Source organism: Pseudorca crassidens, chromosome 13 (genome assembly GCF_039906515.1).
Source record: "Pseudorca crassidens isolate mPseCra1 chromosome 13, mPseCra1.hap1, whole genome shotgun sequence".
NCBI classification, from domain to species: Eukaryota; Metazoa; Chordata; class Mammalia; order Artiodactyla; family Delphinidae; genus Pseudorca; species Pseudorca crassidens.
This window is the reverse complement of record NC_090308.1, coordinates 66,377,923-66,392,697: the sequence shown is the minus strand read 5'-3', so window position 1 is coordinate 66,392,697 and position 14,775 is coordinate 66,377,923. Positions and strand designations below refer to the sequence as shown.

At 43.2% G+C, this 14,775-nt stretch overlaps 1 protein-coding gene across 1 annotated transcript in view; it reads right to left on the bottom strand.

The window, feature by feature from the left end:
- Positions 1 to 14,775, bottom strand: part of MDN1 (midasin AAA ATPase 1) — a 155,097-nt gene that overhangs the window by 18,795 nt on the left and 121,527 nt on the right. Inside the window, exons 77-88 of the mRNA XM_067702559.1 lie at positions 13,932 to 14,037; positions 13,302 to 13,417; positions 11,949 to 12,434; positions 11,420 to 11,646; positions 10,674 to 10,826; positions 10,328 to 10,497; positions 9,415 to 9,576; positions 6,210 to 6,347; positions 3,668 to 3,809; positions 2,218 to 2,393; positions 1,632 to 1,781; positions 529 to 676 (exon numbers count right to left, since the gene is read on the bottom strand). Of these exons, the coding sequence (XP_067558660.1) occupies positions 529 to 676; positions 1,632 to 1,781; positions 2,218 to 2,393; positions 3,668 to 3,809; positions 6,210 to 6,347; positions 9,415 to 9,576; positions 10,328 to 10,497; positions 10,674 to 10,826; positions 11,420 to 11,646; positions 11,949 to 12,434; positions 13,302 to 13,417; positions 13,932 to 14,037 (2,174 nt within the window). The remainder of the gene's footprint in view (positions 1 to 528; positions 677 to 1,631; positions 1,782 to 2,217; positions 2,394 to 3,667; positions 3,810 to 6,209; positions 6,348 to 9,414; positions 9,577 to 10,327; positions 10,498 to 10,673; positions 10,827 to 11,419; positions 11,647 to 11,948; positions 12,435 to 13,301; positions 13,418 to 13,931; positions 14,038 to 14,775) is intronic.

The following is a 14,775-nucleotide window of genomic DNA, read 5'->3' as shown; positions in this document are numbered from 1 at the left end:
CCAAGGAGTCACACTCGGGTTGAACACTGGGTGACAGAGGCGCTAGAGTACTGCCATGCCAAGTGATTTCTTTTGGGATTATTCCATTTCACTCCCCATGATGATTTCATATTTCAGACTAAGCACACAACATACGCACAACAATCAACAACTTTTCCAGGAAAGCTGTGACTGGGCTCCATGAGAGGCCTGGCTCTACCTGGACTGCACGGTGTTTACATCAACCCATGAGATGGGGCAATGGTGACACTGTGGGGCAATGGAGCTGTGTGTGACAGCACCGCCTGGGACAGCAGCACTGAAACACAGGATAGGAGATGACAGGAGTGACAGAGACCTGCTGGTTTACAAGCTTTAGGTCTACCTAGAGGAGAAACACAACAAAGAAAAAGCGAGGAATTTTATCAAACTGGAATTGTGCTGACCAGACACAATAATGACCTGGCCATGACACTGGCCTGAAGAGAAATCTGTTACTGCTCAGTTTCAGTGACTTCCAACGGGCTCTTTAGGTTTCGAAAGACACACCTTCTCCGTCTTCGCGGTCTGTGTCCCCATCACCATCCTTGTCTTCACTGTCTAGGTCCAAGTCATCTGGAAGGTCCAAGGCCTCAGGTTCGGGCAGCTTTTCCTGATTGCCATGGTAAGGGTCCACCTCATTCTCATCATATTCCCTCTTTGGACAACGGACAGAACAGGAAAAAAAAATAAAAATGAACTTTTAAAAAGTGTAGCATTCAGGGGCTTCCCTGGTGGCGCAGTGGTGGAGAGTCCGCCTGCCGATGCAGGGGACACGGGTTCGTGCCCCGGTCCGGGAAGATCCCACATGCCGCGGAGCGGCTGGGCCCGTGAGCCATGGCCGCTGAGCCTGCGCATCCAGAGCCTGTGCTCCGCAGCGGGAGAGGCCACAGCGGTGAGAGGCCCGCATACCGCAAAAAAAAAAAAGTGTAGCATTCACATATAATCAGCTCAAAGCACAGTTGACTCTTGAGCAACACAGGTCTGAACTGTGTGAGTCTACTTACGTGGACCACTTATGCACGTTTTTTTCAATAAATACGTGCTCCAGTGCCACACAGATCCGCGGCTGGTGGGACCCGCGGATGTAGAGGGCCAGCTGTAAAGTTACACACAGATTTCCAACCCTGCAGATGGTCAGTGCCCCCAGCGCCTACATTGCTCAAGGGTCAACTGTAGTTATGCTGAGAGAATACAGTGTCTCTTCCCTAAAATTACCAGCACACATTAGAATTTTACCAATATGTTTTGAATTTTCATGTTGGAATTTCAAGTTTCACTTTCAGTGCACATTCTCCACCGATAAGAGGTGCTGCGTTACTTAATCTCAAAGAGGACACGGAAGTTTATGGGAAGAAATATAGAAAAGGACCACAGGTTTTAGCTTCCAAACTACAGCATGAGTCCAAACAGCATGAAGACCACCTCATCGGTAACCAATAGTTAGATATTTTATGTCCGGTTAAGAGGCTCTGTTACACACTCCCTTATGAGGCAATGGGAAAACAAATGATAAGCAGGGAAAAAAATGTCTTGAGACACCCCAGGAGCTGTGCGTTGCAGTGGCCCTGGCCTTGAGTCAGGAGAGCAGGTTGGTTTTGAATCCTCATTACCTCATCTATTTGTTCATTAATTTTATCTTGGCCTTGCTCATCATCAGCTTCTGCTTCTTCCTTTCCTTCCTTCTTATCTTGCTGGGTTTTATCTCTGTTTGACTTCCCAGCATCCAAGTTGTCATCTTTAGCAACAAGTTCAGGATCTTCCTAAATATTAGAGGAAGAAAAAACACAAAAATCCTCACTCTCAATATGAAAAACTGCTTTCACATAGGGTGACCCTACCTAACGCAGCTCTTAGACACACATTGGGCCAACCCCATGGAAACATCCAGCCGACAAGGGCATATGTAATCCTGGAGGGAACGTGCTGGTCTGCCCGGATGGCAGCAGTGAGGGCAGGTGTGTGAACAGCGGGGGTGGGGGGTTGTCGTGAACATGCAGGTCAGGTTACTCTTTTAGCTGTGAAGACAATCGATAACCTAGATAGCAGAGGAAAAAGAAGAAACAGAGATGGAAGAAACAGAAGAAGAAAAACCAAGACAGAAAAGGATGAGCAGTGAACAGCAGGGAGTGGTATTTGGGAGGAAGACTGCCTCCTCTCAACCTAGGGACTATGTGATGGAGGGAATCTTTTAATTACCTCATCCATTCCTGGTCCTGTTTCTTCAGTTTTACTGTCTTCTTCCTCCTCATCTTCCTCACCGTCGTCATCACCCCAAAGCCTCTCATCTAGTTTGTCAGCTTCCTCACCATTCAGATCGCCCATCTGTTTATCCAGGTCTCCACCCTCACTGTCTGATTTCTCATCATCCTCTTCTGAAAGGGAAGAAGGCGATGAGCTTAGTTCAGCAGATCCCCAAATTGATCTGTTCCTGTGTATGTAGGAGAGGCAAGGGCCAGGCAAGGGTCCTACCCGGGATTTACTGCCTGTTTCTACAGAACACCCTAGAGGAGATGCTTTAGATCTCAAGTAGTCCTACTGTGTTTTGCAGACTGTTTGGAGGAGGAAGGAGGTCTGTGATGTGTTATGTCGACAGACTGTAAGGAGGGTGGTGGAACAGCTGTCAGGATGCCTAGTTCTGGTGCTGGGAGAATGTTCATTATGGGACTTCAGCAACCTCACTGGGTTTTGGTTTCTTACCTGGGGAATGATGAGGCGGGACTACGAAATTTCCAAGGTTCCTCCCCATCTCCAACATACTCTATGTCAATGATTTTACCCAACATCTCAAATCATGTGTCTAGCTCAATTAACCAGAATTTTCTTGCCTTTGTCTTCGTTCAAGGTCTACTTTGACAAAGGTTATACCCTTAAACACTACTTAGGCATGCATACATTCTTCTACTCTGAGGTCAGGTATCATTTCTGCAAGGCATTCACTTAAAGTAAGACACTGTATTTCAGATTAAACTTTGGACAGAAATTGAGGGCAATCGTTGAATTGTGGTTCCAACACGATAGATGATAATGTGCTGTAAGAAATCTTATTATCAAATAATTTTCAATGACATGTAATGTTCATAAGTTAAATGAAAAAAGCAGACTATAGAACCACTTATGGTCTCTGGGTCTATATATATACATGCAAGAAATGGAAATAACCCAAAACTGATTAAGTGATTTATTTGGGTGGTAGGCCTAAAGGGTATCGATTTGGTTTCTGCATTTTTGTTCCAAATCATCTACAACAAATGTCTACTAATTTTGTAATTAGAAAAAAATATATATTTAAAAAACCCTCCCCAGAACAATTTAACTTGAGCTGAGAGCCAAGCTCTGCCAGGGATCACCTCCCTGCTCTTCTGGATTTCCCTGAAGGACTCTGCGGAGTCACTGATCTGGCGCAGGAGGCAGCCAGAACATCAGAGGCAGCGTCTCCGCTTACTCAAGAGCAGAATCTCCAAAATGGACTAGAGACTTCTGACCAGAGGTGGGGATGGCACAGGCACGTACTGATGTTTCCACCTGCAGTTATGCAGAGTAACCAACTTGTTCCAAAAGAGTATAATAGGCTCCTTATTGGAAATATGTAATTTCCTGTATAAAATATTTTTCAAGAATAAGAATGAAGTGACAGATAATCTCAAACCTTGTTCTTCAAGCTCCCCATCATGCATTTTCCCATCAAAGTCTTCTGACATCTCAATGGCATTATCCTCCCCCTTAATGTCTGATTTTGAGTCAGGATCCTCTTTATCCTTTTCTTGACCCTTCTGAAATGTATCTTCTGCCTATATCAAAAAGCATTACAGAAACATAAATGCACACTGTAACACTACTAATGTTTATTCAGCTCTAAATAGAATATATAAATGCCAAGATTAACGGTATAAAATTATCTCTGGGGAGAGAAAATACACATTATTTGTGACTTGCTTTAACATTTCTGTAATTAATTTCCAGTTTTATTACATTTTTTGTTAGAGAATATAGAATTTTGTTGAGGTTTTCTCCATGAGAATTGTCTGTTTGCCAAGCCATGCAGCTTGTGGGATCTTAGTCTCCCGACCAGGGATTGAACCTGGGCTACCTGCGGTGGAAGCACAGAGTCCTAACCACTGGACCGACAGGGAATTTCCCTGAATTTTTTTTTTTTTAATCCATACATATTAAAAAAGACTATGCATCCTCTGTAGGGTAAAAGAAAATTCATCAGTCTTATTATATTGCCCATAAATTTAATATCTGTTTTGTCACTTTGATCTCTCATAGACATTACCCAACTGTGAATGTAATTTTTCCCCCTACTACTTTCCTTTTTATTTTATTTTTTTATTGAAGTATAGTTGATGTACAATGTTGTGTTAGTTTCGGATGTACAGCAAAGTGTACACATACACACTTTTTCAGATTCTTTTCCATTGTAGGTTATTACACGATATTTAATATAGTTCCCTGTGGTATACAGTCGGTCCTTGTTGTTTACCTGTTTTATATACAGTAGTGTGTGTCTGTTAATCCCAAACTCCTAATTTATCCCTCGCCAGTGAATGTAATTTTCTTCACTTTTCCTTAAACTATATATTCCTACATAATCTACACTGTATTGGGGGCAAAAGATTCACATTGTTATGTTTCATTATAGCTGAATTTTTAAAGTTCTTTTTTTAAGATACAAAAGTAATACAATCTCACTTAAAAATTTCTAAGCAAAACAGAAAGAATAAAGTTCCTCCAGCACCACCATCCTCCAAAACTCCCAAAGAAATTACCACTGGTGATGTTCTGGCACATACTTTAATCTGTAAGTACACCAACAGATACTTAGAAATATAGATGGGGTATACCAATACCGGCCTCCCGCATCTTCTTCAACAAAAAGGGATTATGCCTGACAAACTGTTTTGCCATCTGCTTTTTATTTAAGTTAAAAAATGTCTCCTAGATATACTTCCATGTTGTCACTTATAAACCTATCTCATTGTGTTTAATTATAGTATTGCTCTGCATGAGTAGTATCATAATTTAAATAATTCACAATTTTCACCAGTATAAATAATGCTATAGTGAGCATCCTTGTATAAACACACTCCATTATACACATATTTATTATCCTGGACCCTTATTAGCATTTGTACAAGAAAACATGGAATTCCTAGGTCAAAGAACACACACAATTTAAAATTTATTAGATACTGCCAAATTGTTTTGATAGCTTTCTATCCCACTTAATGTTTTTTACATTGGATTTGTACTTTTCTGTTAGGTTTACTTTTTCCTTTATTTTTCCATTAACAAATTACTGTGTGCTAATTAAGTTAAATTTGAGAAATACAGAAAAAGGCCAAAATAACAATAATGTGTATGTTATCTGTGTATATATATCCACACACATAATGTACATGAGAGCTATGCCACATAAACGCTAGCATTACTCTTTTGTTTTTTTTATTTCTTTCCAATTTTCCCTTCAAAGGAAGAGAGGAAGCTTGGATTGGTTTGTTCCTTTATTTTCAATAAGTATAACCATACTTTAAATAGAAACTTATGCAGTGCTCTAAATTTAGAATATAAGTGATAAAAAGTAATTCCACTACCTCTTCTTTCTTCAAGTCACAGTTGATTAATCCAAATAAAAGTAGTGTGTTTAAAAAAACACTCCCAAATGAGATTGGAATTTAAAAAAGCAACACAACAATCTTAGTCCAAAGCATCTAAATATTTCAAAAGCATTCTTGATTCCAAATAAAAAAGGATATAGATTTTAAAAATTTCACCATGTCTTAAAGACATACAACAATAAAACCTATTAACAGCAAACACTGGCGTTGTTGTTTAATGCAATTATCACTTAAAATAGCCAAGCTTTTTATCCCTAAATGAACCACTACCAAAAATGCTCCCTTACAAGTCATCAGCAAAAGTTTTCCCATTTAAAATAAAAAATTTTTAAATCATTTCCCTCCCAAATTATAGCTACAACCAATGACTGCGCTGCCAAAGTTCCTTTCTGTGGTCTTTAAGCTTTTAATTTACATCCACTCCCTAAGCTCCAGTATTCTTAGGTGCCTGGATCACAGTTTGAAAACCATTAACCTAGTAGAAAAACCATTTATATATGTAATTTAAATAGTGAAAAAGGAGTGAGCTTCTGTAAACTATATACATATTTTATGCCTGTGAAAACGTACCTGTTCTTCATTTTCTATCTGGTCACTCACATCCTTCACGCCCTCGCCTTCTCCAATCCCACCTCCCTCGTAGTCATGGAACTCAGTCGCTCCCTCTCCCGCTGAATCTTCCATAAATTCTTTGGGCAAGCAAAATCCCTCAAAAATAAAAAGAGTGAAAGTTAGGTTAAAAAAAAAAGCAATAAAGAAGGGATTTCCAGTCCTGCTGCAGGAGGAAATACTGTAAATAAATGATTAATTCTTTTCTAGCTCAGTATTTTAAATCTGATTGAAGTACAGTAGACTTTTGTTGGTGACAACAGTTATTATGCAGTTTCAAAGCTTGACATCAGATTTAATATACAAGTTTTGAGACTCTGTGGAGGCCTCTGGTGTGTAGTAATTTGTCATCTGCCAAGACAAAAATCTGAATGAGGTATACATTAGGACGGTATTTAAGGAGCAAGTTATGGGGCGGGGTGCGGCACAGAAACTCTCAGTGTCTAAATCCCAAAGGGGTCTTGTCCTTTACTTCTCAAATTAGTAAGCCTGAAAGGAAGGAGAGAAGACATGTAACCCCGGAGATACAGCAACTTGAAAGCAGATGCTACAAGTGAGAGATTTCATTTCCTTTCACTGAAGAAAATTTTGTGTGATGCTCCTCAAATAAAGTCACGTTTATTACAATACAAAAAAACATGCCTTCCCCTTCAGCTCTTGAAGTGAATCTGTCACTCTCAGGGAACATGCTGTATCTAGCCTGGGCTGTTTGCTGCCAAGGCACCTGGCACCCTGGCACCCAGCATGGCAATGGGGTCTAGAGTTAAGAACAAGGTCAGACACAGCAAGACTTGTGAAGAGTTAATAAAACTGTATTTCATGTCAGAAAATAGCCCAGGGCTTCCCTGGTGGCACAGTGGTTGAGAGTCCACCTGCCGATGCAGGGGACACGGGTTCGTGCCCCTGTCCGGGAAGATCCCACATGCCGCAGAGCGGCTGGGCCTGTGAGCCATGGCCGCTGAGCCTGCGCGTCCAGAGCCTGTGCTCCGCAACGGGAGAGGCCACAACAGTGAGAGGCCTGCGTACCGCAAAACAAACAAACAAACAAAAAAACCAAATATCAATTACTAGTGTGTGGGACAAAAGTGAACAGAAAAAGAAGAAAATAATGGCTCTCAATCAGAAATTTTATCAGAGAAAGTACAAGCTATCAAGATCAAGCTATCAAGCCAATCTAAGGATGAGAATGTACTACAAATAAGCTGTCAACTAACAAGACCAAGTTCCAAGACCAGCAAACACTGATTGTGACTTAGTTACACAGAACTAGTTTCCTATGGATTAAGTGCTTTAATCACAACCAAGATCTATTATCTTTTTTTTTTTTTGGCCTCGCCATGTAGCACGCGGGATCTTAGTTCCCTGACCAGGGATTGAACCTGTGTCCCCACTGCAGTGGAAGCTCAGAGTCCTGGACCACCAGGGAATTCCCCTAAATCTATTATCTTAGCACTGTGTCTAACCTACTTTCAAGTTCCCTCAGCACTCCTCAGAGAGGATAGGAACACAATTCGGACATTTAAATGAATGGAAAGGCAAACTCACCTTCAGGACATGTATTCTTAGAAAGTCGACTGAAAATACATTTTGGCTAAGACAGTGAGATACACTATTTTAAAGAAATATGTTTAGATGCAGGCAGAATAACCATAAAGGAAGGAGATTCAGGATGTCCTTCTGCAGGTCACGTTACTACAGTGGCTGCAGCTGGGACAGCCACTGAGCTCCCAACACTCTGCTTTCATCAAAACCACTTCTACCCCACACCGCTACCCCCAAACACACACAGGTCTGACAGCCCACAGTCATTCTAGAACTTGTCAGACAAGAGAAATGGTGCAAGTGGACAAACGTAGCTAACCCAAATCTCAGGGCACCCTCAACATACACTGTCCTTCCACTGTCTTCTACATGCAAGTGTTTCCTCCAAGAAGTGATGGGATGTAAGACTGGCTCAGTGCCCATCAGATAGAGGGGGCAAATCTGAGAGGCATTCATTTATCCATTACACAAGAAATGTACGTATTTATCCTCTAGATACAAGGCACAGGCTTGCTCCCATTTTTTTTTTAACCACTTCCAGTATTCCAGATACTCAGAACTAAGAACTCTTGACTGTTTACAAGAAGCCTAGACCTCACCTTCAGTTTGTAAATTTCTATCTTCCTCAAGTGCATCTCACCTATTATACTATACTTAGATTCAGAAAAGATCTTAAAATACTAGGGACAAAACAAAAACAAAAAACTATATACTTAGTTGAAGGTGATTCTCACAAAAATGCAAATCCCATTTGTAAAATGAGGAAACTGAGGCTAAGTGACTCACTCACTCTGAGTCCCAGAACCGGACACCCTTATGACTGGACTTACCACGCCTGGCTGGGCCTGTTAGTTCTGACTCTGCTCCTGAATTCCAAGGGTAGGGTCTACAATCTCTATAACTTCAGTGATTTTCACAGCACTGGGTACATGGCTGAATGATGAATGACTTCCCTATTAAAGACGCCCCTCCTAACATTAAGAGCCCCATTACCATTTCAGCATGCGTTAGTATAAACGACCGAAAACTTAACAGCCTTAAGGATTCATCTGTCCTACAAGTCTAGCTCAGAGTTATCAGAAGAAGATTTCAAATTGGAGACCAGGAAAGAAGGGTGTGAACAGAAAGCAGCAGCCTTTAGACAGACTCTGGAATCTAGGGAGCTCCCCAGTGAGGGACCTTCAGGTTCCAAACCTTTAGTGGAAAAAGGATTAGTAAAAGGAGGCCAGACAAAGCAGTAAAAAATCCACAGGGAGAGTGGGAATTCCCTGGTGGTCCAGTAGTTAGGACTCCGCGCTTCACTGCCGAGGGCCTGGGTTCAATCCCTGGTCAGGGAACTATGATCCCACAAGCTGCGCAGCCAAGGGAAAAAAAATTGTATTTTGTAATTGTCTTAATACCTTTGAGAGAATGCTTTCCACCTACAAAAACATATAAATAAATGAACATATAAAAAAATATATATATATATATATAAATATATATATATAAATCCACAAAGAGAGCAAATCACCTCCTGCTATTTGTGAAGGCCCAAAATAAAATCCCATCAAACCAAACACTAATGGGTATGGAATACATGGGTACCTGCTTCCCCATGGTGCTCCACGTAAATAGTCCTTACCTTCTGGGCAAGCTCCGTAAAGATCTGGGCAAGCACAGAGAGCAGCTTTGCAGTGCTGCGGTGAGTTGCCAAAGACACAGTCAGGAAGAAGAGGACGAGGTCAGAGTACCTGGAGAGCATGGGCACCAGGCGCACCAACAAGCGGCAGGACTGGGCGAAGAACTGGGGGCAAAACAGATCAGAAGGCCTGCTCACACCAGGTCTCCTCTGGGGTGACTAGGTAGTGACGGTGGTTGTACCACCTATGTCAATGTAGTAAAGGTCAGTAATGGTACATTTTATTTACACACACGTACATAACACCTGCTCACTGAGATCGCTTCCTCGTTTACACAAACCCTCACAACACTACACTTTAAATTCTTAGTCACTTAAGTCTCAGTTAGTTAACAAAGTTGTTTGGTGTTTAAAAAATATGTTTATATACAAATTCTACTGGGAATCAGAGTTGGCACTAGAGGCAATACTACAGAATAACACACAAGTCCTCAAAAATAAGTTGCTTCTGTGGACTTATGGAGACGATAACGTCATCCTCTTCTGGCTTACTGTGAAGGGACAGGTGTTTGCACAGTACGGCCATTAGGCCTTAGTTATGGCGGCAACACCCACCATTAACATGGAACACCCAGGAGTATGTGATGAGGACGGGAAAGAACCCCAAGATAATGGATATTCTGGATGGGCAGCATTTTTGCACCTACGCGTCTTACAACTGTAATCCTTAGCCAGCAAGCCCTAAGCTTTCCAAAGTTTGTCAGTGAGGTTTACATGTATAAAGACATCAAGAGATTCTCAGTGATTTTGCCGAGGAGGCCTGCTTTGGGACCACCACATGGAGCAAGGTGAAACCCCCTCTGCCTCTGCTCAGCCCACTTGGACAGCAAGTAGCCTGTAAGGAACCACTGGTTACCGTGTGCTTCGCTGCTGTGCCATCCTCGCCAGACGATTTCAGCCGCTCCAAGAGCTCAGAGACAGCGGAAATTATTTTCTGCACATGCAAAGTGCTCACATCGGCCCAGAAGTCATCCTCTAAGAGTTTTGTTAGATGTCCTGACTGCAGTCTCTCAAAGCCTGCTGCCTCTTTCATTCACGGAAAAGAATGACATGGTAAATAACAGAAAACAAATTCTTTTCATCTCCATTCATCCAATAATCATTTCCCACATCTGGCCTTAAATATTTAGCCACAAAAATAGATCATCAAAATAAAAATTAAATCAAGTAAGAAACTAGTATTTTCCTGATCTCAGACATACCATCTTCTTGCGGTCTTGTTTGGTGAGTGTTCTCCTCTGTTTTTTTACTATTTCTTTCTGCTAAGTTCTGGATGGCACAAAGGATGGCCCGGATGGCAGTTTCCATCTGCTCTGAAAAATCCTCCACAAACCCGTCATCCAGCATTTGGTTTCCTAGTAAAGTAACATGGTGCAGAACAAATTTTTAAAAACTCAGTCATTTGTTTCAGTGCTTCTGGAAATCATTAACAATCCTCATTTGTCATTTTAACAAACAGCCACCTTGTAAACACCTGCTATGGTTGAGCCAGTGTCAACCTGTGCTGGGTACAACGAAGAAAGAGACACATTCCCAGCCTAGGTAAACCTATAAGGTTATTGTCTTGTATTAAAACAATTTTGCTAAAAGAATGCCAAAAATATGAAAATAGTTAAGATGGAATACATGAACACCAACTTAGTCCAAACATTAGCCAGCAGCTTTCCAGTCTAAGGAAGAACTTTCTGAAACAGCCAGTGAGTCTGTGCTACTTACTCATGTGCTATAAAGTATGCAACGTGATGGCAATCCAGAGGCAAGGTTCTCAAACAAAAGAGGCAACAAAAGTTAAGAGCTATGTGTTCCAACTATACTTCCCTGCCTTGGAACCCTGGACAGATCCGTCTAGAACAAAACACAATGTGTCTTTAGGACAGCCTGGACTTAAATCTATAAGATGTCGTTCCTACACTGGGCTTTTACTCCCTTACTGAACAATAGTCCTCACCTCCTTGGCTGCCTGGGGTAAGCAGATGTGTCTTCCAAGTAGTGAAGTCATCTGTGGCTTTATTGATCTCTCTTCTTACATATTCCAGGCTCTTGACTAATGCCATTTGTGGGTCTGTTTGCTCACCCTCTACCCCTGGAAGAATGAACAAGGACTCTAGGCCTTGCAAATGAGCTGACACCTGGGACAGGCAACTCAGCCCAGAAGAGCAAACTTCAAAATCTTTCCTGCAACAACAGAAATGCCATAATGTTGAAAGGAAGGTGCTAACACACACACACACACACACACACACACACACACACACACACACACACACACACTCCCTCCCTCCCTCCCTCCTTCCCTCCAACCACTAAAACTCATTGCATCTAAAGATTTACAGCTAGACGTATGCCACAAAGTGCTATGAGGGTCCACTGGAAAACCGAGGACTGAAGCATGACCCCTTCCATCATTTCATCCCATTACTAAACCCTGACCAAGCGCCGCACACACAGAGGCAGAGCAAAGACGTAGGCACACTCACCAAGAATGAAAGAGAGTCTCACAAGATTGCTGCCTAATTTTGTCAACATCAGCTTTCACTGTCTTAATGGCTTTCAGCATCTCTGTTAATCTCACAGTTGACTGTTGCCAAAGCTGGTCTGGTTTTCGCATCCGGCAACCAGAGGGCAGCTGCCTTCCAGGAACTGGGGATGGGTAGATCAGATCTGATGGGATCAGGTCCAGCACTGCTCCAGAAAGCTGCCCCTTGGTGAGCTCTGGTCCTTCCAGGGAGGGGGCAGAAGGCTGACCCTGTGCCTGGGCATCACCTTGGCCTGCAGCTGGCCCTGCACTGGGGCAGCACTGGAGGAGCCAGGAGAGCTGCTCAAGCAGGATCTGGCTCTGCATGGCCAGGTGCTGCAGCCTCTCTGTCCACTGCTGCACCCCGTCCTGAGGGGGGAAGGCCACGGGGTAGACGGGCGGCCCCGTCAGCCTGCTGTCAATCTCCTGCACACAGCTGAGGAGGTTCCTGTGCAGAGAAACAAACCCATGGGGATAACACATGGCACCTTAAACTGTGTCATCGCGCTGTTTGTAACGGTAAATTCACTGATTTCTGAACGAAGTTTGGGCTTTTCCACATAATCAAGAAGAGAGGATTCTCCAGATAAGTAAAAAGTCTGTTCAAACGCCTTCCAAAGTACTTAAACACATCCTTCAGTGTAGCAGAAGCATCGGTGCGCACTGCTTATCTCCTGCCCCTTACAGGCCTCTCACATCCAACACAGTCACAGCACCACAGTGATTTCAACCACTGTTTTCTAAAAACAAATCTAGTAAATATAGTAGACTTTGCTAGATAAAACTCTTATGAGTGGAGAAGAAAATAGCTGAAGTAATTGCAGTCTAGAAATACTACCTGTCAGCCAAGGATCCACTCAGCAGATGGTGACAGGCTTCCTGTCCTCATCTTTTAAGTATCCATTTCTATCGAGGAGCACCAGTGTATGGTTCAGCAAATTGCAACTCTGTGATCCAGAAAGCCGACTCACATCTGATCTGTGCCCAGAGTCTGAGACACCGGATGCCATGAAAGCAACCCTGCCCTCGGCCCACATGGACTGCCAATCACAGACGCCCTCATTCCAGACCCAGGTGTGGTTCAGCCGTGAACATCTTTACCGTCTGACTCGGCCTCGAACCATCCCCCCGAGGTGCTGCTAAAACCAGGGGGCAGAGGCATCACCACCAAAAGCAAGGGGCCAAGCCAAGGCAAACCCCACCTGCCCCTTCGGACCTCAGACTTCACTGCATAGTTGGGAGCAGCGTGTGCAGCAACTCTGAGCTGCGCATAATACTCTCGATTCGTGCTGCAAACGCAGCCAGTCAGCGATACCTGAGGAGGATCCACTGCTCGGTCAGCGTGGTCAGGGAGCGCCGCTGTCGGATGAGCACCTTTGTCAAATGCGCCGAGAACCCTTTACACCGCTCCACGTGGCCCACACCCATCTCCTGGCAGGGGGAGAAGAGAGCATGCTGGGGGCCGCTGGGAAGTGCTGGGTCCCATGCTCCTGGAGGGGAGCCTCTGCTGGGGCGGGGGTGGGGGTGCGGAGCCTGGGTGCGCTGCCCTCTAGAGGCAACACGTCCACCTCTGGGAGCAGCGCATCTCAAATTATGCTTCCACTGAAGTTCCATGAACAGGAACTAATTTAACATCAAAATTGGGTATCAGTGATCTTCTCTCAATTCACAGGGGGAAAAGACCTGAGGGTAGCATTCTCCATTTGAAGTTTTTCTTCCGTAATTTTTCTTAAGTAGCCAATGTTGAATAACAGAACTTATTATAAAATGCTCTCTGATTAAGCACAAAATTACATTGACTTATATTGTAAGTTTAATGACTGCAAAAAGTTCAGTCACTTCCAGTAATGGGCTGTGATCACTGGACCAGGTCTGAGGATGCTGCCCTGGATGAACAGAACTGGAGTCCCTGAGCCCCTGCAATCCCAAGGCTCTATCATCCTACCTTGGCGGGAGCTGCCAGGACTGCACTAAGCCTGGCGTGCCGTGCAAGAGAGCGATAAAAATACTTCTGGCACCCCTCCCACGAAGACGAGATTTCTGTAAGCAGCCTGGGAAAGAAACCAACATGATTTACTTAATTAAAACCACTATCTCCACCCTAGATCCTGAGGAGTCAGAGACTGGTCCATTTAGCCGCAACCAGAAGCCAAGAGTCTGAACAGATTTATTTCTGTGAGGACCCATTCAGTCAGCCACTCATCAGTCCTTTATACAAAGGATGTGTTACATACTTAGCACTGAAAGTAGAGTGGGAAAATAAACTATGACAATATGGCTTCCTTAATAAAAACGTTATGCCTATCTTGACAGTGGAGTCTAGGGATCATAAATTCTGATGCCTACAGGGCCCATGCAGATAACATACATGGTTAAGGACAGCCAAGCACAAAATGATCCTTGGCGATGACAGCTGAGAAGCAAGAGGGACCGTTACTGACCACAGTGAACCTGAGAGCATGTGTCCTATCAAAAGGAGGGCACTCTAGTCAACTTTCGACCACACGGGAAGGCAAGCACACTTGGCCAAATTTTCCCGAAAAACTGAAAATCCAGAATGTTTATGTAAAATTTCTACTTTTTACAGTGTTGTGTTGAACTCAAATTTAAAGCACCTGAGAGGGCCACTGAGCAAAGAAAACACACATGTATGCTGTACTCAGCTCATTTCCAACCAGTTACTAACACAGAGGGAGCTCCATCTGTCTCCAAAGTCTATAGGCTCTAAAATTCAAGAACATATGGGAACTTAGGTTTATGTACATGGAACAGCTAAAAGTGTGGCCATT